General features: G+C 53.9%; 2 protein-coding genes across 7 annotated transcripts in view; one reads left to right on the top strand and one right to left on the bottom strand.

Annotated features, from left to right (window-relative positions):
• The window catches only part of RNH1 (ribonuclease/angiogenin inhibitor 1), a 12,896-nt gene extending 9,342 nt beyond the window's left edge, over nucleotides 1-3,554 (bottom strand). The window contains exon 1 of one of the 2 annotated variants that reach the window (XM_032414639.1): nucleotides 3,488-3,554. The gene's annotated coding sequence lies outside the window, so the exon portion shown is untranslated. Of the gene's footprint in view, nucleotides 1-3,084; nucleotides 3,171-3,487 lie in introns of those variants that run through there. The other variant, XM_032414637.1, reaches the window with a different exon arrangement.
• Nucleotides 1-21,455, top strand: part of LOC116638551 (USP6 N-terminal-like protein) — a 22,240-nt gene extending 785 nt beyond the window's left edge. For 2 of the 5 annotated variants that reach the window (XM_032414644.1, XM_032414643.1), the window contains exons 2-11: nucleotides 567-727; nucleotides 5,344-5,420; nucleotides 13,976-14,090; nucleotides 14,892-14,961; nucleotides 15,620-15,705; nucleotides 16,878-16,917; nucleotides 17,205-17,285; nucleotides 17,607-17,714; nucleotides 18,104-18,213; nucleotides 20,851-21,455. In XM_032414644.1, coding sequence (XP_032270535.1) covers nucleotides 14,896-14,961; nucleotides 15,620-15,705; nucleotides 16,878-16,917; nucleotides 17,205-17,285; nucleotides 17,607-17,714; nucleotides 18,104-18,213; nucleotides 20,851-21,064 — 705 coding nt within the window. In that variant the 5' untranslated portion in view covers nucleotides 567-727; nucleotides 5,344-5,420; nucleotides 13,976-14,090; nucleotides 14,892-14,895 and the 3' untranslated portion in view covers nucleotides 21,065-21,455. The other 3 variants (XM_032414641.1, XM_032414642.1, XM_032414640.1) reach the window with 3 other exon arrangements.

Here is a 21,455-nt window from a genome sequence, read left to right as displayed (position 1 = left end):
TCAGGGAGGTCTCCTCCCCGGTGCCAGCAGGCCTCCGGTGGGTGTGGCAGGCTGGGGGGAAGGCGCCTCGCTGTCCAGTCTCACACACGGGTGCTCGCCGCAGACCTGGCGTAATCCTTGTGACCACCAGAGGGCAGCACAGTAGGGGTGGGGGATGAGGGGCTGGGGGGGAGCAGGTTCTTTGGGGAAATTAAGTGAGGGTTATTCAATTTGGGGAGAATATTTGGCTGGGCCAGTCCTTGCTTGGGTGGCTTGCTGGGCACCAATGGACAAGGGTCTGGGCCACCAGCACGGGGCCAAGGGTCCCAAAGAACCCCGTGGATTGAGAGACGCGGGCCAAGGCAGAGGCAACCACCCCGTAAGCTCCCTCAGAGCAGCTCAGGTGGTCAGGTTGACAAGTGATCAAGTGAAGGCAGTGAGCAGCTCTCTTCCACCTGGATGCAGGAAAATGAGGGTGGGGCTGGGTTTCTGGCAGAAGCTACTGAAGCCTGAGGGTGGTTGAGAATGAAGCAGAGGGGTGAGGGTGGAGAGCTCCAACCAACTTTCACATGATTTGTCTTCTTCAGGTAAACACCCAGAAACAGAACTGCTGGATTGTAGCTCCATACAGTTTTCCACCGTGGCTGCACCAATCTTCATCCCCACCAACAGTGCATAAGGGTTCCCTTTGCTCCACATCCACACCAACACGTGTTGTCTGTCATGTTGATTTTAGCCATCCTGACAGGTGTGAGGTGATGACTCATTGTGGTTTTGATTTGTATTTCCCTGATTATGAGTGATGATTAGCATCTTTTCATGTGTCTGTTGGACATCTGTATGTCTTTGGAGAAATGTCTGTTCAGGTCCTTTGCCCATTTTTTTTCAACTTTTAAAAGATTTATTGGGGCACCTGGGTGGCTCAGTAGTTAAGCGTCTGCCTTCGGCTAAGGTCATGATCCCAGGGTCCTGGGATCAAGGCCCGCATTGGGCTCCTTGCTCAGCGGGAAGCATGCTTCTCCCTCTCCCACTCCCCCTGCTTGTGTTCCCTCTCTCACTGTCTGTCAAATAAATAAAATCTTTAAAAAAAAAAAAAAGATTTATTTATTTAGAGAGAGAAAGTGAACACAAGGACGTGGGTGGGGGTGGGGCAGAGAGAATCTCAAGCAGACTCCACAACGAATGCAGAGCTTGATGTGGGGCTCGATCCCACAACTTAACCGACTCACCACCCAGGCACCCCTCCTCTACGCATTTTTAATGATTACTTGTTTTGGGTTTTTTGGTTTTTTGGAGTTGTGTTGTATGAGTTCCTTATATATTTCAGATATTAACCCCTTTTTAGGTATGTCATTTGCAAGTATCTTCTCCCATTCCATAGGTTGCCCTCTCATTTTGTTGATGGCTTCCTTTGCTGTAAAACATGATTTTTACCACATGAGCAGTATGTGCTCTTTATAGAAAAACCAGACGAGGGGCGCCTGGGTGACTCAGTCTTTAAGCGTCTGCCTTCGGCTCAGGCCATGATCCTGGGGTCCTGGGATCCAGGCCCGCATTGGGCTCCCTGCTCAGCAGGAAGCCTGCTTCTCCCTCTCCCACTCCCCCTGCTGTGTTCCCTCTCACTCTGTCAAATAAATAAACAAAATCTTTAAAAAAAAAAACAACAACCAGAAGATAGAAATAAAATGGAAAGCCCTAGCGTGCCCACCTTCCAGACACAAAGCTCTGACATCTGTGTATGTGCTCCTACTCCTCTGTACGCACAATACACATTTTTTTAAAAAAATAAATATTAGGAATGGTAGGCAGAATAATGATCAAAGATGATTATGTCTGAATCCCTACCTTACATGGCAAAGGGGTCTTTGCAGATGTGACTAAGTTAAAGGTTTTGAGATGGGGAGATTGTCTTGAATTACTTGGGTAGGCCCAAAGTAGTCATGAGGGTCCTTACAGAAGGGAGGCAAAAGGGTCAAAATCAGAGATGGGACAATGGAAGCAGAGGTTGGAGTGTCTGGGCTTTGAAGATGGAGGAAGGCAGTCTCCACAAGCTGGAAAAGGCTAAGAAGCAGATTCTCCCCTGGAAACTCTGGAAGGAACCAGGCCTATGGATACTTTAACTCCCTAATGCCCATTTCCCACTTCTGATCTCAAGAGAACTGTAAAATAAGAAATCTGTGACAGCGTGTTACAACGGCAGCAGGAAACTAATGCATTATGAGCTGCTGTATTTTTCACCTCAGAATAGTTATGTATACAATGTATAATGAATATACAGGTACACTAATCAATATGTGACAGTCTAACTTTGTAAAACATTTATGTGTTTTTAAAGATTTTATTTATTTGACGGAGAGCGAGCACACAAGCAGGCGGAGCAGCAGGCAGAGGGAGAGGGACAAGCAGACTCCCCGCTGAGCAGGGAGCCCGATGCAGGACTCGATCCCAGGACCCTGAGCTGAAACCAAGAGTCAGATGCTTAACCCACTGAGCCACCCAGGCGCCCCACACAGTCTAATTTTTAATGGCCACATCGTGCACAACTGTCTGAACATAGCCAGTTTACGCAACCAATTTCTATAGATGACATTTAGACTGCTTTCAGATTTTTCAGGCTTTACAGAATATTCTCCCACGTGGTTATCTTCCTGGTACACCACCCAAGAGGGGGGCTTGCCTGGTTCTGAGGTCCTTCCAAGACACTGCCCACCTGCCGACCGGAAACGCTGCAAAGTCCACCAGCTTTGCCCACACTCCCGTGTCCCCATACCTGCGAGCCAGTTATGCCAGCCCAATAATGCAAAGTGCCTGGGCTCCCCTTTTAAATTTCAGCCAATTCCCCCCGAGGTGCTGTCCCATTTACGTTTCTGTCGTCCCCACGTGATTTGTCCATCCAGCTCTCCCCAGGGTTCTCGGGTGCCCAGACTCGGGCAGACCTGCCGGGAGTGGAGATGGCCATGCCCAAGGCCCAGCATCCTGTGCGGTGACCCGGGAAAGTCCTCTCTGCCAGGGCTGTCCTCCCGGGGTGGGGGGGACTGTTCTTTGGGGAATAACGGTCGAGGGTTACTCAACTTGGGGTAAAATGTCGGCTTAGCCAGCCCTTACTTGTGTACTTGCTGGGCGCCAAAAGACCAGGGGATCAGACCGAACCTCCAGAAGGTATGGGGAGAACCACCAAGACGCAGACCACGCAGGCGCGCACCCAGTGCCCCAGCGCAGGGACTCCCAGCATGCCCCGGGAAGCAGGCCGGCGGCAGGTGCGCACGCGCGAGGGCGCACTTGGACGCTCTGACGTCACCGGCACGCGCTGACTTCCAGCCCCGACGCGCTTCCCCCCCCCCTCCTCCCGCTGTACCCCGCTACCCCTACTCCTGCAGCCCGCTCTCCAGTGTCGCTTCAAGAGCGCGCGTTTATCCCGGGCAGCATGGCCGCAGGAGCGCCCGGCGCGCGTCCACAGGCGGGCGCCGGTAAGAGCGGACCCCAGGCACGGACCGCAGGAGTCACTGACCTCCAGACCACGGACTGGGAGAGGGAGGGCCCACGCCCGACAGGGGCGGGGCCTGGCGGGGCGCGGTCTTGCTGCCGCGTCGGGACGGGCGGTGGGGCGGGGCCTGGGCGTCGGGGGCGGGGCCTCGCGTGGGGCGGACGCAGGCTCTGCGGGGCGGGGGCCTGAGTGTTATGGGCGGGGCCTCGCTTCGGGAGCGGGGCCTCGCACGGGGCGGACGCACGCTCTCCCTGGCGGGACGTGGCGGCGGGGCGGAGCGGTGGTCCCGGCGCGGCCCTCCCAGTGTCCCGCCTGGCTTGTGTGCCTCGGACGTCCGGGCCAGGCGGTAACATTAACGTGACGGCGCTGGGGGCTCGGTTCGGCGACTTGGGGCGAAGTCTGGGGCTGGACATTCTGCACAGCGGTACTCTGCGGAGCACCGACTACTTGGTAGAGCTGGGCAGTGTACATAGGTAGGTAGACACAAAGGTGAAAGTTACTCACTAAGGCAACGTTCGTAATCAGTGGGCACTGGTTCATTTATCTCTCATTGTCAAAAACTTAATAATTCTGTGTCTCACTAAATGCATTCATTCAATAAATACTTCTTGTGTAACGCCTTCGTGCCCGCTGTGTTGTAGGTGCTGAGGGTTCAGCACTGAGCCGAACAGGCAGAAATCCCTGGTGGGGGGAAGCCGGGGAGGGGGAGGCCGGGCCTGGGAGGAGGGACCGGGAGCTGAGGGGCGTGGCCCGTGTCCCCCGAGTGAACAAGTGGCGCTCAGCCGAGGATGTGAAATGGAAAGCTGGGTACTGAGGAGGGGAAGAAAGGTACCTGTCCTCCAGGAGCGCCCGTTCCTGCTGCAGCAAAAGGGATGGGCGGGTGCTTCAGAAAGAAATGGCTTTTCCTGAGAACTTACTTCTTCAAGTGCTGAAGTTTTATTTTAACAACTTTAATAGAAATTGTTTAATTATACTGTTCACTTGCCGTGAATCATGGACTGTGATTAATTTTTCTAAAATTAATTTGCACACACTTTGGGAGACCTTCTGTGGGCCAGCACCACTGCAGGTGCCTGGGAGGAAGAAGGGGTAAGCCAGGCCGAGCTTGCAGCCTGGAGCCACGCAGAGGTCACTGGTACCCTCCGGGTATCACACAGCTGGGTTGTTCAGAGGAGGGAGAAGAAACCACCATCAACTGTTTTTGCTGAAATACAGTGATGCTCTTGTGGCATCTTAAAGTGTGCCTGCTGCCTGATGCGCCCAGTCTTGCTGTCCCTGTTTTAGTTCATTTCTTTGTGTTTATTTTTTTTTTAAGATTTTATTTATTTATTTGACAGAGAGAGAGCACAAGTAGAGAGGCAGGCAGAGGGAGAGGGAGAAGCAGGCTCTCCACTGAGCAGGGAGCCTGACGCAGGGCTCGTTCCCAGGACTCTGGAATCATGACCTGAGCCGAAGGCAGCCGCCTAACCGACTGAGCCACCCAGGCGCCCCTCATTTCTTTGTGTTTAATGGGAAATACTAGTCAAAGGCTGTTGGAATTGTGCCTAAAGTGAGTAAATGTCTGAGCACCGATTGGAAATGTTCTTACACAAATAAACATTATGAACTTTGGTACATAAACATTATGAGTTATATTTTGGGTGCTTATCAACAAGTAAGTTGTGGGCTAGTCCCCAATTCTCAGAATTGACATTTTGGCAGATGAAGTTTGCAAGTAAGGGAACTACATGCCAGAGCTGATCGTTAGATTGTATTAAACTGCTCTTTTGGTGGTCTTTAAAGGAGATGGTTGAGCACAGGGCCTGGAACCAGCTGACCCGGGGTGACCTTTCCCTGTGATGACCAGCTTGGTCATTTTCTTTTTTTTTTTTTTTTTTTAGCTTGGTCATTTTCATCTGGACACTAGCACCACCCAATCCCTCCCTCTGGGCAGTGAGGATTCTCTGACATAATGCAGGTAAATGCTCACATGGGCCTCCAAATATTGTTTATGCAAGTGTATGCTGCAAAAACAAGGCACTTTGAGTTGGAATCTGAGTGTGAGGTTTAGAATTCATCACAGGACACCACAAGGGCTCCACTGGGCTGACTCTGGGACTGGCTTCCTTGCCTACCAAAAGAGTTACATTTTTTGGAAAGCTGCTAAAGTGGTCTACTTTCATTTTATTCTTTTCTATGCCATAATCTATTAGATTTGTTTCCTGAAATTCTTGATAAAGAGAACTATTTAAAACAAACGCTTCGCCCTGAGGCTGTTTGGTCCCCTTTGTGACATCCCATAGGGATGTGAGGACTTGTCTGCTGTGAGAATCAGTGAGGAACATGAGGGAAGGTGCTTGTCGACTTTGAGACACCCTATGAAGCCAAGCATGAAGGTTACCACCATACATGTGGCTGAACCCTCTCCCAGACAGTACGTGGGCCACAAGGCAGGCTGCATGGGATTCACAGGAACTTATGTCTTTATTTTGGAGCTCACCTGATTCTCCCAGTTATGTCTTTTTTTTTTTTTTTTTTAAGATTTTTTTTAATTATTTGTCAGAGAAAGAAGGAGACAGCATAAGCAGGGGGAGCTGCAGACAGAGGGAGAAGCAGGCTCCCTGCTGAGCAGGGAGCCGGATGTGGGGCTCAATCCCGGGACCCTGGGATCATGACCTGAGCCGAAGGCAGACGCTTAATGGCTGAGCCACCCAGGCGTCCCATCTTTATCTTTATTTTTAAACTTAGTTCAGCTGATGTGGGATTTGGGATTTTTGGTATATAGAAGTACTCCCCCCACCCAGTTTCACACTGTCCCCTCCCAGAGGGGACCACTCTTGCTCATTTCCAGTGTTCATTCTGTCTTCTCGATCCAGCCCCTTCCCACCTGCCCCATAGGCTTCAGTCCCCACCAAACTACATGTTTTCTGAAATAGCCTTTGGATTCGTTTTGCCTTTTCCTCAATGCCTGTTGCAGCATCCCAACATAGAGGGTCTCAGGAAACAGGAACGGAGGGGCCAAGGAGAGAAACCCCAGTATATGTTTGTGAGATGCTGCCCAGGTGTATCTTTGGGTGGAGTCCCTGTTCCTATTCTGCTTCTGTAAATATATTCCTTTAAAAAATATTTTGTTTATTGAAATGTAAGGTGCATACGGAAAATGCTCATAGTGAACATATCACACTGGATTTTCCCCAACAACCCCTCAGGTGAAATAGAACCCATTTAGGATGGAGTAGCAAGTGTTTGAGGATTAGCTTGATTGGTGGCTGCTCTGAGTTTGTGTGAGTGGTTACGTAAGTGATAGTTTGTAACTTACACCAGAGATGACCAGATGGGTTTTGTCCTAAGGTTTGGAATGTAGAGTGCCCTGTAATTTATGGGCTAAGTTCTGTCATTTGGCAGGAGGAAGTTCACACGGGGGCAGGTGTAGGGGAACTTTTGCATACCCTTTTCAGGCTCAGGGTCCTTGGCACAAGTGAGAAGGATTTGGCTTTAAGTTGCTGGTTTCAGTCCTACAGTGGGGAAGCAGCCAGTCAAGGGAACAGCGTGTGCTTTGGGAGTCCTGTGTCCTGCGCTGGCACGGTGGTCTCGGCGCAGGGATGACGTTCTTTCCCCTCCTGCATGTAAACATTGCAAAGATTAGACATTCCTATAGGACCCCTGATCAGACACACCAGCCCGCCCACAGGAGCTGCTGAGGACCGCTGTGCACAGCTGCAGTCGTGGGCGCCAGAGGCCTCGGGCAGTTCCCTCGGTGAGGCCAGGGAAGCCACTTTGTGCAAGAGATACTGGAGCTCACACGGTATGGAGGAAAGCACGTGCAAAGGCACAGGGGTTTAAAAAACCCTCTTCTTATCTCTACTTCCACAGGCTCATTTTTGCCTGTTTTGGGGCTTTATATAAATGGAATTATATTGCATGTTACCGTCTTTGCTGAACAGTGAGTGACAGCCGTCCACTTCATTGTGAGCGGCCATGGTCTAGCTGCTGTCCCTGCTGTGTTTTCTACCACATGGATATACCATGTTTGACTTACCCAGTCCTTCTTGATGTACAGCTAAGTGTTTCCAAAACAGTAGGTTTGGGCTGTTACGGGTAGCAATGCTATGAACATGCATGTCCTTTGCCGAGTGTATGTGAGCGTTTCTGTTGAATGTATACCTGGGAGGGTAGTTTGGGCACCAAGATTCTGGAGGCCTCTTAACGTGAGTTGGGAAATGTTGCCACATTTTCTGTCTTTTCAAAGCATTTGTGTAATATTGGTGCTAACTATTCCTTAAATGTTTTATAAAATCCATTAATGAAGTCTTTGTTTTCTTCTGAAGAAGTTTTTTTTTTAAGATTTTTTTTCTATTTATTTATTTGAGAGAGAGAATGAGATAGAGAGAGCATGAGGGGGGGAGGGTCAGAGGGAGAAGCAGACTCCCTGCCAAGCAGGGAGCCCGATGCGGGACTCGATCCCGGGACTCCAGGATCATGACCTGAGCTGAAGGCAGTCGCTTAACCAACTGAGCCACCCAGGCGCCCTGGATTCTATTTCCTTAGTAGTTCTAGAACCATTCAGATTTTTCTATTTCTTTCCGTGATGGTTTTTGTAATACAAATGTGGGTCATGTCAGGTTTGTGAATCTTTGGTTAAAATCTACATCTTTGGGGCGCCTGGGTGGCTCAGCTGGTTAATCGTCTTCTTTCGGCTCAGGTTATGATCCCAGGGTCCTGGGATCGAGTCCTGCATCCGGCTCCCTGCTTAGCGGGGAGCCTTCTTCTCCCTCTCCCTCTGCCTCTCTCTCTTCAAATAAATAAAAATATAAAATCTACATCTTTGGTGGATTCTTTTGTCTTGTCAACTATTTTAAGAGAGGAATATTGACTCTCTAGCCACAGTTGTATTTCTCCTTTCAGTTATGTTAGGTTTGTGCTTTTCTATTTCTAGACTATGTCATGAGCCTCATCTTACCGTCCCAGCAAATGGACTCTTTATCTTTTTTTTTTTTTTAAAGATTTTATTTATTTATTTTAGAGAGAGAGAGAGCACAAGAGAGGGGAGCAGGAGAGGGAGAAGCAGACTCCCTGCTGAGCAGGGAGCCCGATGCGGGACTCGATCCCGGGACTCCAGGATCATGACCTGAGCCGAAGGCAGTTGCTTAACCAACTGAGCCACCCAGGCGCCCTGGACTCTTTATCTTTTGAGATGCTCCTCTTTATGTCAGCAAGCACTTAACTCATACTCTAACTAACTGAAACCCATTTTTCTGATTTCTTATTGCACTTGCTTGAAGCATTGATGAGCTGTTCTACAGTGACTGGAACATTCCACCTGCCAGGCCAGAAAAGCCCTAAGAGCAACAGAATGCCTAGAAGACCACCCGCCATATGTCCCCTCCCCAAGCCAGGACCACACGCTGAACACGTACCGAGCCCCCAACCCAGGATCACACATCCCCAAGCCAGGACCACACGCTGAACACGTACCAATCCCCCCCAACCCAGGATCACGTGCTCTCTGCCTGCTCTCTTGCACGTACCCCCTGAACTTCTTCCTGTAAAACTCTCAGGGTCTATCTTGACGCCAGAGAGGTTGGCTGTTCAGGCCCGAGCCTGCCACCTCCCCTGGCTGCTGGCATCCAAAATAAATCTCTCCCTCCCTCCCAAACCCTTGTGTCTTGAGTTTTTGGCTTCTCTTGCAATGCGTTTACCAAGTTTGTTCAACAATATTGGCAAACCTGGCCAGGAGCTGTGCCTTTGATTTGTCCAGCCCCGCAGGATTCCCCTGGACAGAGCAGTAGGCCACGGCAGCACGCCCGAGCTTGCCCATTCCCTCCCTGCGTTAGCAGCTGTGATGGATGGCTGATGTGCATCTCTCGGGACGCTGGTTGGGAAGTCTGTTTTTGATAACACAGCCATGCCAGCTTCCTTTGGGGTAGTGCTTACGTGGTACGCTTTTTTCCATTCCCTTACTCTTAACATTCCTAGATTCTTTTATTTAAGGTGTTCTCTTATAAGTAGAATGTAGTTGACATTGGTTTTTTTCCCTAGTCTGACAATCTCTCTTTTCATTGGAAAATTTAGACTGTTTACATTTAATTTAATCATTGATATATTTTGGGCTCTTTATTTTTTCTGCCTATTCTGTTTCTGTTTTTCTCTTTTTTTTTCTTTTGCCATCTTCTGGATTTTTATTTTATTATTTTCTCTGGTTTGGTAGTTTTGCATTCTTTTAGTATTATTTTAGTAGTTACTCTAGAGATTATACATGTGTCTTTGACTTATTAAAGCTTAATATAAGTTTATACTTTAGCCACAACCTGGACAGTACAAGGACCTTTGTGAATAATAATCATTAATTAATAATAAATAATAATAAGTAAATATTTATAAATTATTATTAATTTATGTAGTCAGTATTCATTTAGAATTTTGTTGCTCTTCAATCCTGACATCTTCCTACTTCCATCTGGGGTTACTTTTTTTTTTTTTCTGCCTGAGGAACTCCTCTACTGTTTCATTTGGCATGAGTTTACTGGTGATAAATACTGCCAGTTTTTGCTTTTCTGAAAATTTCTTTGTGTTCCTCTATTTTTGAAGGATATTCTTTAGTGGGTATAGAATTATAGGTTGGGGGGCACCTGGATGGCTCAGTCACTGGGCATCTCCCACTCCCCCTGCTTGTGTTCCTGCTCTTGCTATCTCTCTCTCTGTCAAATAAATAAATAAAATCTTTAAAGGGGGGGGCACCTGGGTGGCTCTGTCATTAAGCATCTGCCTTCGGCTCAGGTCATGATCCCAGGGTCCTGGGATCGAGCCCCACATTGGGCTCCCTGCTCGGCGGGAGGCCTGCTTCTCCCTTTCCCACTCCCCCTGCTTGTGTTCCCTCTCTCGCATTCTCTCTGTCAAATAAATAAAATAAAATCTTTTAAAAAAATAAAAGAAAAATAAGAAAAAAGAATTATAGGTTGACAGTTATTTCTGTCAGTAGTCTGAAAATGAAGACAACTCCATTGTCTTCTGGCTTTTATACTTTCTGTCAGTCTTATTGTCATGCTCTGAAGACAGCATGTCTTCGTGGGTGCTTGAAAGAATTCCTCTTTATTTTCCGTTAGCACTTTTCCTATATGTGCCTCAATGTGTTTTTCCTTGTATTTATCCTTCCTGATGCTCATAGTCCTTCTAGAATATGTAGCTTGATATCTTTCATCAGTTTGGGGATATTCTCAGCTCTCTTATTTCTTCAGATATTTTGGATGCCCCTTTCTCTTTCTTTTTTTTTAAGATTTTATTTATTTATTTGAGAGAGAGTGAGCGAGCAAGAGAGTGTGAACAGGGGGAGGGGAAGAAGGAGAGGGAGAAGCAGACTCCCTGCTGAGCAGAAAGCCCGATGCGGGGCTCGATCCCAGGACCCTGGGATTATGACCTGAGCAGAAGGCAGGAGCTTAACCGACTGAGCCACCCAGGCACCCCGCCCCCTTCTCTTTCTGATCTTCATTTAGGAATCCAATTAAATATATGCTCAACCTTTCCCCTCTATCCCACATGTCTCTTATACTCTTTACTAGACTTTATATCCTTTTGACTTTCTGTTTCAGTCTAGGTAATTTCTTTTGACCAGCCTTCTAGTTCACCAATTCTCTCTTTATCTGTATCGAATCTGTTGTCAACCACATCCACTGAATCCTTAAGTTTAGTTATTCTATTTTTCACTTTTGGAATTTCCATTTGTTTGTTTTTGATTTCACGTCTCCCCCTAACCGAATTAGTTAATCTTGTCTTCTGACAGTGTACTTAATTAAGAACATTAACTACAGTTATTTTAAAGTCCTTATCTGATAATGGCATTATCTGCATCTCTGTTGGGACATTTTTTATTTAAATGCAATTAATTAACATATAATGTATTATTGCTTTCAGAGGTTCAGGCCTGTGATTCATCAGTCTTACACAACACACAGCGCTCACCACAACACATACCCTCCCCAATGTCCATCACCCAGCCACCCCATGCCACCCCATGCCTCCCACCCCCCTCCACTCTAGCAACCCTCAGTTTGTTTCCTGAGATTAAGAATCTCTTATGGTTTGTCTCCCTCTCTGATTTCATCTTGTTTTATTTTTTCCCTCTCTTCCCCTATGGTCCTCTGTTTTGTTTCTTAGATTCCTCACATCAGTGAGATCATATGATAATTGTCTTTCTCTGATTGACTTATTTTGCTTAGCATAATACCCTCTTGTTCCATCCACGTCATTGCAAATGGCAAGATTTCATTTTTTTGATGGCTGCATAATATTCCATTGTATATATATACCGCATCTTCTTTACCCATTCATCTGTTGATGGACATCTAGGCTCTTTCCATAGTTTGGCTATTGTGGATATTGCTGCTATAAACATTGGGGTGCAGGTGCCCCTTCAGATCACTAGATTTGTATCTTTGGGGTAAATACCCAGTAGTGCAATTCCTGGGTCATGTGGTAGCTCTATTTTTAACCTTTTGAGGAACCTCCATACTGTTTTCCAGAGTGGCTGTACCAGCTTGCATTCCCATCAACAGTGTAGGAGTGTTCCCCTTTCTCCGCATCCTCACCAACATCTGTTGTTTCCTGAGTGGTTAATTAGCCATTCTGACCAGTGTGAGGTGGTATCTCATTGAGGTTTTCATTTGTATTTCCCTGATGCCAAGTGATGTTGAGCATTTTTCCTGTGTCTGTTGGCCATTTGGATGTCTTCTTTGGGGAAATGTCTGTTCATGTCTTCTGCTCATTTCTTGACTGGAGTATTTGTTGTTTGGGTGTTGAGTTTGATATGTTGTTTTTTTTTAAGATTTTATTTATTTGACAGAGAGAGACACAGTGAGAGGGAACACAAGCAGGGGGAGCAGGAGAGGGAGAAGCAGGCTTCCCGTGTAGCAGGGAGCCCGATGCAGGGCTCAATCCCAGGACCCTTGGATCATGACCTGAGCTGAAGGCAGATGCTTAACGACTGAGCCACCCAGGCACCCCGAGTTTGATATGATTTTTATAGATGTTTCATACTAGCCCTTTATCTGATAAGGCATTTGCAAATATCTTCTACCATTGTGTTGGTTGTCTTTTGGTTTTGTCAACTGTTTCCTTTGCTGTGGATCTCTTTTCTTTTTCTTGTCTGATTACTGCAGTTCGGACTTCCAGGACTGAGAGGGGACTTCCTTGTCTTGTTTGTGGTCTTAGGGGAAACGGTTTCAGGCCTTCATCACTGAGTATGAGATCAGCTGTGGGCTTTCATACATGGGCTTTATTCTGTTGATGTACGTTTCCTCAAAACCCACTATGCTTTTTATGTTGTATTTTGTCAAATGCTTTTTCTGTAACTGTTGAGATGATCATATGGTTTTTGTCCTTTGTTAATGTGATGGATCACATTGGTTGATTTGCCAGAGAGGAAGTGGGTGGGAGATGGGCAGAATAGATGAAGAATATTAAGAGCTATAAACTTCCAGTTATAAAATAAAAAAGTCACAGAAATTTAAAAAGTACATGGGCACCTGAGTGGCTCAGTTGGTTAAGCGTCTGTCTTCGGCTCAGGTCATGATCCCAGGGTCCTGGGATCGAGCCCCGCATCGGGCTCCCTGCTCGGCGGGAAGCCTGCTTCTCCCTCTCCCACTCCCCCTGCTTGTGTTCCCTCTCTCACTATGTCTCTCTCTATCAAATAAATAAAATCTTAAAAAAAAAAAGAAACTTAAAAAGTACAGCATAGTGAATGGAGTCAATACTATTGTAATAACTTTTAATGGGGACAGATGGTGAGTACACTTCTCGTGGGGAGCACTGAGTAATGTACAGAATTGCTGAACCACTAAGTTGTAGTCCTGAAACTAATGTAACATTGTGTGTCGACTACAATAAATACTAAAGAATAGAGGTTTCTGACAGAAATCACGGTGGATCGTGAAAGGCAGTTATATAGCCATTACAAATATGAACGCACCTCTGTAGAGATGATAAAGATTTCTCAAATGTTCTTAAATGTTAATTTCTTAAAAGATTGATTTATTTATGAGAGAGAGTGTGCACACTCGCAGGTGTGAGCAGGGGGGAGGGGCAGAGGGAGAGGGAGAATCTGAAGCCGACTCCTCACCAAGCCCAAGCCCGGCAGAGGGCTTGTTCCCACGACCCCGAGATCTGACCTGAGCTGAAATCAAGACTCGGACATTGAACTGACTCAGCCACCCAGGAGCCCTTCAAATGTTCTGACGTGGACAACGCATGCTGTGAACCCTTGGGGGTGGGAGGACATTTGTGACGCACAGTCTGCCCAGAAGGGCGGGGTGCCGGGAGGACCTGAGCATGGGAGCTAAGGAGGGTGGGAGGGAGCCAAGCCTCCCCTTCCCACCGTGCGGGGTGCCAGGACCCTCCCCAGGAGCGTGACCTTCAGGGGGAAGGGCTCGGTGCTGACGGACCCCGCCGACGTGCACTGACGACGCGGGACCCCACTGGACGGAACGGTGGTGCCCCGGGGTTCCGCCGCTGCCTGGCGCGCCCTGGGCTCTGTGTCCACAGGCAGTTGGATGTGCTCGCGCTCTCTGGCTCTGGCTCGGCCTCACTCACACGGACCCGCTCGCCCCACGACCCCCGTGTAGGCAGGAGGTGCGGCTCCCACAGCGACAGGTCACAGGTGAGTGTGCGCTGCTCCCCGCTCCCTTCGGGCCGCTGTGGGGGCTCAGGCTCCGGAGGGGCGGCATGGCCTCCCGGGCAGTGGCCGAGGACACCGGATCCCCGGGCGCTGACCGTGAGCCGGCACGTGCGGCCCTTCCACAGCTCCGTGGGGGGAGGGCTGCCCCCCCTGCTGCCTGGGTCCTGGCCTCCTGGGCCAGGAGCCAGCAGGCCCCTCCCCAACAGGGACCACGAAGCCCCTCCTGCTCTCCCCTACACCCCTCCTCAGCCATTCACCATCCTGCCATCCAGGGAGGGAGTTTGTTCTCACTCTTGCTGGCAAAGTTGTTCATGAGGATGACGTCCAGCTCACTGCTTTTTGCCTATTGTCGCCTGTGCTTGTGGGATCTCACAGACACCTCTGAGCCCCGCAAGCCCGCAGGAACACTCGCTGGCTGGCCGTTCCAGCCAGCCGCGCGCTGCCGGCCCCGGGCTGGGGGACCCCACACCAAGCATCAGGTCAGCAGTTTCCCGGAGCCTCCCGGACCCCCCGTGAGCTCCTGGTAACGGGGTGCAGAGACCCTGTCATCTCGGTGTGAAGCGTGTCCGGGGACAGTGGCTGGGAAGGGAGTCTGGGGGTGGGAGTGCCACAGAGTGGGAGCCCACGTGGGATCCGCCAGCTCAACAAGTGTCCCCCCTCAGAGCTAGAGGGTTTCCTCCACACTTGGCTCAGACAGACTGGGGATAGGCCCCCAGGGAGCAGACCCCTTTGTTCTCTGGAGGTTTTCATGCAGGGTCCTATTTGGATGTTTTTGGTTTGCAGCACCATGAAAGAGGACCTAGAGACCCTGCTGGCCTTGGAACGGGCCAACATCATAGCCAATTACACTCAGGTGAGGCCCAGAGAGGGACCATCGACACTAGGAGCACCCACCGCAGGGGTGGGGCCCAGAGCCTGCAGGCACAGGGGAGGCCCAGGTGGGGCCCAGAGCCAAGGATGGGTCCGTCCAGCCCAGACAAGGCCCAGAGTCATCAGGAACAAGTGAGACCCGGGGGAGGGAGGCATCAGTAGCAGGCGAGGGTCCATCAGGGATCCTAGTCGTCAGTAGCCGATGAGGCCCAGGCGGGAACCCTAGTCATCAGTAGCCAATGAGACCCAGGCGGGGCTCATCGGCAGCAGGTGCACGGGAGGCCCAGGCGGGGCTCATTGGCAGGCAGGAGCGGCTCTGGCCCAAAGGGAATCCTCAGCAGCAAGAGCAGTTATGTCCCAGGGGGGGTCAGAGCCAGAGTCCAGCAGAGGAGACCCAGGTGGGTATTGTTGCCCAAAGGAGCGGGGCAAGCCGGTGGGGGTGGTGGGGATCATTGCTGGGAGAAGCAGGTGGGACTGTCAGGCTGCTCCCGTGGGGCAGACAGGTCCTGCCTCTCCTGCTGGGCCATTTTCAGCGGACCCTGGGCTCCCTGAGGATGCAGGGGAGGAGCCGTTCTGCTCCCTCCTTTCCCCCATGCCCCTGGCTCTGAGAGGACCCCCACCACGGGCCCCCTCTGTTTCAGGCACGCCCAGCAGGGTCTCCACGGGACCCATGGGAAGATGCTGAGCTCTCGCTGTGCAGGCTCACGGACCATCATGGCTTTCTGCAGTGAGTCACCGGGGCCCTCTTTCCTCCATCTCAAGGGGGGATTGCATTTGCAGGAACGCCTCTCTGGAGGCAGGACCCATCTCCCCAGCTCAGGGCCTCGACCCCTGGAGCCCTCTGAGGGGCAGAGTCTGGCCTGGGCTGGAGCTGAGAGACCCAGGAGGCAAACCCAGGAAGCGGGCAGGAATGGAGCTGGGCCTTGGAGGAGTGGCCTCCACGCCTGCTTCGGGGAGGCCCCGTGTCTGCCTCCTGCATTCAGACGGTGGGTCCAGTCAGTTTAGCAGGGGCTCCAGAGGGTGAGGGGCTCTGGGACACTGGCGTCCTTTCTGCAGGAGGGCAGTCTGATCTGGGGCGAGGGCGGAGGGGTGCTCCTGGGTGACACCACCAGGCCAGGGCCGCCACAGCTCCTGAAGGCTTCTGCAGGACGGCAGGAAGATGCCCGGGACAAGGCCAGGTCAGGGAGGGAGGGTGGGAAGCAGAGGGAGGGGCCGACCAGCCTGGGCAGGAGGAGGGAAGAGGAGGAAGAAGCTGCCCAGGGGTGGGAACGAGGGAGGGGGGACAGCACAGTGGCCTTGGGACCAGGGAAGGAGGCCGCTGGGCCGCTGGTTGCCACGAGACCTCGCCATGGCTGGGGAATCCATGTGTGGCCACCGGGCTGCTCCCGGGGCCTCAGTCCCTCCCCGCCCAGGGACGGTGGCTGTCTGGAGGGGTCAGGGGTGGGCCATGCTCAGGGCTCTGACGAGACAAGGGGTAGACATGGGCCAGAAGGACAGAAGTGACCGACAAGAGGGGTGGCGTCAGGGGACAGCAGGGGTGATGGCCAAGGTGAGGGAGAGGCAGGCTGGACGCTGAGCAGTCAGGCCCTGTGAAGGCATGGGGTCCTCAGTCGGGTGGGCCCAGGGGGCACCTGGCTGCCCTAACAGGTCTTGGGCTGGCCCATCCCAGGACTGGGGCAGTCACCTCGTGGGGGCTGCTCAGATGCCCCCACCCGGCCCACCTGCCGGCAACAGCCGTTCTCACAGCCCCAGGCAGGACGCTGCCCCGCTGTGCCCCAGGCACCTGGCAGCCCCTGCCCTCCCTGGGGTCAGCCCACCCCTCCTGGGGCTCCTGGGCCGAGCCTTGGGGCTGTGGGGCCGGGGGCCCGGTCCTCAGGCTCTGCTTCTCTTGCCTTCCAGGGAGAAGGAGATGCCCGGCCCCAGCCCCCACGAGGCAAAGGTACGAGCCTGTCCTGGGGCTCGGGCAGGACGTGCTGGGTGGGCATGGGGCCAGGGGACAGCAGACCCGGTACCCAAAGCAGTCCCAAGGGCTGTTTCACCAAATCCCCTGTCCCAGCACCCGACGTGCTGCCGGGGCCAAGCCTGAGCCCCAGAGCCGCGGTCAGCGGGAGCGGCCCTGTGCCCCTCGGGCTCTCTGAGTCTGTTCACATGAAGGCCCCTGGACGCTGCCCGGGCGCCAGTCTACACAGCGGGCGGCTCATCTGCTGCCCTCTTGTCTTGTTCCAGCAACTTCGCCAGGAGACCCGGAGAGCCGACAAGTGGGTGAAGATGCTGAGGAACTGGGAGCACTACTGGGTCAGCGAGAAGGTGGGGCGCTGCGTGCCCGCAGACGGCACTGTGTCCCGACGGGGGGGGTGCGTACAGCCCTCAGCCTCCCCCCAACCCCAGACCCCACGAGAGTCCCCCTGCCTGGGGAGAGTCTGCTGCCCGAGCCCAAGCCTCCCCAGGCCCAAGGAGGGCACCAGAGGGGCCGGCAGGTCAGGGCCACTGTCCCTCCTCCTTGTGGGAGACCCAGCCTCTCTGGAGATGCCATGGAGCTAAGACCAGAACCTTCTCGAGGCCTTGTGCTCCTGGGGATCACAGAGCCATCCCGGGCCTGGCTCAGCAGCGTTGCCTTCTGTCCCGTAGATGCATCGTCGGGTGTATAAAAGGGTCCCTCTGCAGGTGTGGGGTCAGGTGTGGACCCTCCTGCTTGATATCGAGAAGGTGAAGTCCACCAACCAAGGGGTCTACGAGGTAAGCCCTTCCAAACCCAGCAGAGCCATGGCCCTTGGGTGAGGCCTTGGTGGGAGCTTAGGGGAACGCGTGGGGGGAGGCAAGCTCAGGCCCCAGGCTGGTCTCAGTCCTGGAGGACGGGCCCCTGTGCGCGGGGTGGGGAGGAGCGTCAGGCTGACCATCGAGAGTCCCCTCCCCGCCCAGGGCTGCTGAGCTCCAGTCCTGACGCGGGCATCACGGGCACGATGGGCCCGTGTGCGGGGCCCCGGCCTCAGAGACAAAGGAGGAAGGTGGTTTCTGCAGGACACACTCATGGGGCGGCTAGCGGCGCTCCCTCTTTGGAGGGCAGCTGGGGACAGTTAGGCTCCCGTGTCCTGAAGCTGGCTCCTCCTTCCCGGTTCTGCCCACAGAAGATGAAGGAGCAGGCCCAGCTCTTCTCCAGGGACATCAGGCAAATTGACCTGGACGTGAACCGGACCTTCCGGAACCACGTCATGTTCCGGGACCACTATGGGGTCAGGTGAGGCTGCGGGACAAGCAGGGTCCGGGGGCCCCAGGGGACACTCTGGGGGTCAGGGGTGGCCCAGGGGGCTTCTGGGTGGGCAGGGCGGGCTCTCTGAGGAGAGGGGGACGTTGGCAGCAAACACAACCCGGCCGCATGGGAAACGTGCTTGGGATGACCCAGTGGCCCCCTCCCCGGGTCTGTGACAATGGGGAGGGCGCCGCGATGGGGCCTCGCGGCGTCCCTGTGTGAGCGTAACCCCCAAGGTTGGCGTGGAGCTGCTCGTGAGGAGCTGGCGACAGAGGGTGGAGGCCATGGGTGGGGGCACTGCGGGGCTGGGGGCCGGGCAGCACAGCCTCGGCTGGACGAGGACACACATGGACCGATGAGGGTCACACGGGCCAAAGGGACAGCCACTCTTGGTGTTTTTCTGCATGTATTTGCATTTGATGGTAGACAATTGACACTGTACAGATGAATGGTATGATGAACGCCCAGATGCCGTCCCCGCTGCAGCCCGGGGCCTGGGCCCACCAGCCGCGACCCCAGCAGCAGGTGTGTCCCAGCAAAGCCCAGACCTCGGGTCGACACTGTCTATAGTCATCTCCGTATGCGTCTTAGAAAACGGGGGTCCCCGGGGGAGGCGTGCCCCCCCACCAGCTCCAGCCTGCAAGGAATTAGTGCAGCTCCTCAGTGTGCGGACGGCGTTGGCGCCTCCCCGGCCCCCGTCGGGGTCTCGGGACGGTCTGTCCTCCTCAGGAGCCCGGGTTTGGTGTTGAGTCGCCGGGTGCGGGGGAGACCCTGACGATGCGGGGGCCCAGCGGGAGGGGGGGAAGGCAGTTGCGCCCGGACAGGTGGGGTGCAGCCGGATCGCCGCGGGAGAAGGAGCTCTGTGTGCGCGGCCGGCGGCTGGCAGTGTGCTTCACAGCCCGGGGCCCCGGGGAGGCCGCCCTGGAGGCCGGGAAGGCCGGCGCTGAGGAGCCGCCAGGCAGGCGTGGACTGAGCCTTCCAGGGGACCGTCCCCAACCCGTCTCATGAGGAGACGCCGACGTTCCCCCACCGAGGGGGGTGCCTTGTACCTCGGAACCTGGGTGGCCGCTGCGTCGGCCTTGGCCCTCAGAGTGCGGCTGGGTCACGGCTGACCTGTGACGCCTGGTCCAGGGCGAGCCAGCCTCCGGCAGCCTGATGCCCCCAGGCACCACCCCAAACCCCCATCCCCCTATGACTACTGCGCTGCGACCTCACACAGAAGGGCCCCGATGTGAGGGCGGGCCCTGCCTGGCGGCACACCTGGGCACAGGATCGTGAGGTTTCCATAAGGGCCTCTCGGTAAATAGTCTCCACTTCGGCCGATCTGCCCCCAACCTCGAAGCAGCCTGTTCCTTCCGTGCACTCGGGCGCAGCTGCATTCCCACGTGGGATTCCAGGTTCAACCCTTACCTGCATTACAGGGTGGTGGTAACGCATTCCGGGTAGTGGAAAACCAGAACGCCAGAGAAGGGGCAGGCCGTGGACACGGAGGAAGAGGCTGGTCAGCTGGGAGGAGTAGGCAGGAGAGGAATCGTGGACAAGCTGGAGTTTATCTCAATCACAAACTTGCCCTCTGCAAAGACACCATTCAGAGAGCGGGGAGGAAAGCTACAGAGCGGGAGAGAGATTTGGAATGGCACATCTAATGCGGGGCCCTTGCAGAGCGAGGACAAGCCGCTCTGTGATGGAACACATGACCCGGCGCACAGTGGACACAAGACCTGAACAGACACTTGAGCCAAGAAGATGCACACGCACACACACACACAATGTGCATTCATCCAGGGTGTGTCTGGGGACAGAGCTGAGCCTTCGTACCACCGCGAGACATCAGCGCCCGCCACACACCCCGGTCAGGAAGGCTGGGGGCACCCAGCGCTGGCGCCCAAGGGGGCAGCGGGAGCTGGGGTGCAGGGTCATGCAGCCACGCTGGACGGCAGGCTGGCGGCTTCTTACAGAGCTGAGCAGAGCCTCACCATATGCCCCAAAGTGCTCACAGTTACTGACCCAACTGGTTCGAAATCTTTTATCCAAGTAAAACCTGCGTGAAGGTTCTGTGCACAATGACTCAACCTGGAAGCACCCAAGCTGCTCTTAGGTGAACAGACACTGGGATTCCAAAACAGGGAATACGCTTCAGGGACACACAGGACCGCGCTATGGACGCGCTGGATGCCATGGGAGCACCTGGGCTTCGTTTGGCTCGGGGAAGGAAGCCAGATCCTATGGTTGCATTCACAGCACCAGGAACAAGCCAGACCACGGGGAGGAGAGGCCTCAGGGGCTGGGGGCGCGGTGCAGGGGGAGCGCCTGGCCACCAAGGGGCCGTTCAGGGTGGGGCAGTGGCCCCAGGGCTGGAGGGGCGAGCTGGGGGCTCAGTGAAAACCCGGGAGGTGCCCATCCCACAGCGGGCGCTTTCCTGGAGGCAAAGGGCAAACAGCAGAATGAAAATAAACTCCATCCCATGGTATGTCTGAGCTAGCTGCCGGTCATTGTGTGGAGACCTGACCCCATAGACACGTCAGCCCCCGAGCTGCCCTGAAGACCCAGGTCCGTGGGGCTGCGTTCTGCACCTGGCCGGCCTCGCTCAGACAGGAGCAACCCACCCTGCTCTCCCTTTCCTAGGCAGCAAGCCCTGTTCCATGTGCTCTCGGCGTATTCTGTCTACAACCCCGCGAGTCTCCCCGCTGCCAGGCCTGCTGCCCCGCGGGTGCCCTTTGTCCTGCGGATTCCTGACCAACCAGGACACGTAGCCAGGACTCCAGCTCCCATTGTCCCAGGGGCACGAGGGAGGGGCTTCGACTCTAGGACTGGGGCCGGGGCTGGGGTGCAGACCTGACTGCAGGGGGAGGGACGGCCCCTGAGTCCCTGAGCGCTGGGGCTGCCAGGTACTCTAGCGTGCATCGCTGTTGCCCTAAAACTCGGGTCTCGATCCTGAAGGGACCGAACTGGGAATCAGAACCCGAGCAGGGAGGGAGGTTCCCCTACCCTGACCTCCACCACGTCGAGGTGGCCACGTTCCATCGGAGTTGGCTCTTGCAGGAGGTGGGCTACTGCCAGGGCATGAGCCAGATCGTGGGGGTCCTGCTGATGTTCCTGTGCGAGGAGGTTGCATTCTGGGCGCTGGCTCAGCTGATGACCACGGAGAGGCACGCCATGCACGGTAGGGGCCGGCAGGGCGCCTGGATGGGACCTGGAGCTCAGGACGGGCCCCCCGCAGGGCAGCTCTA

This window comes from Phoca vitulina, unplaced genomic scaffold, assembly GCF_004348235.1.
Source record: "Phoca vitulina isolate PV1807 unplaced genomic scaffold, GSC_HSeal_1.0 scaffold16, whole genome shotgun sequence".
NCBI lineage: Eukaryota > Metazoa > Chordata > Mammalia > Carnivora > Phocidae > Phoca > Phoca vitulina.
Note: the sequence above shows the minus strand (reverse complement) of the source record. Positions and strands in the feature narration are given on the sequence as shown.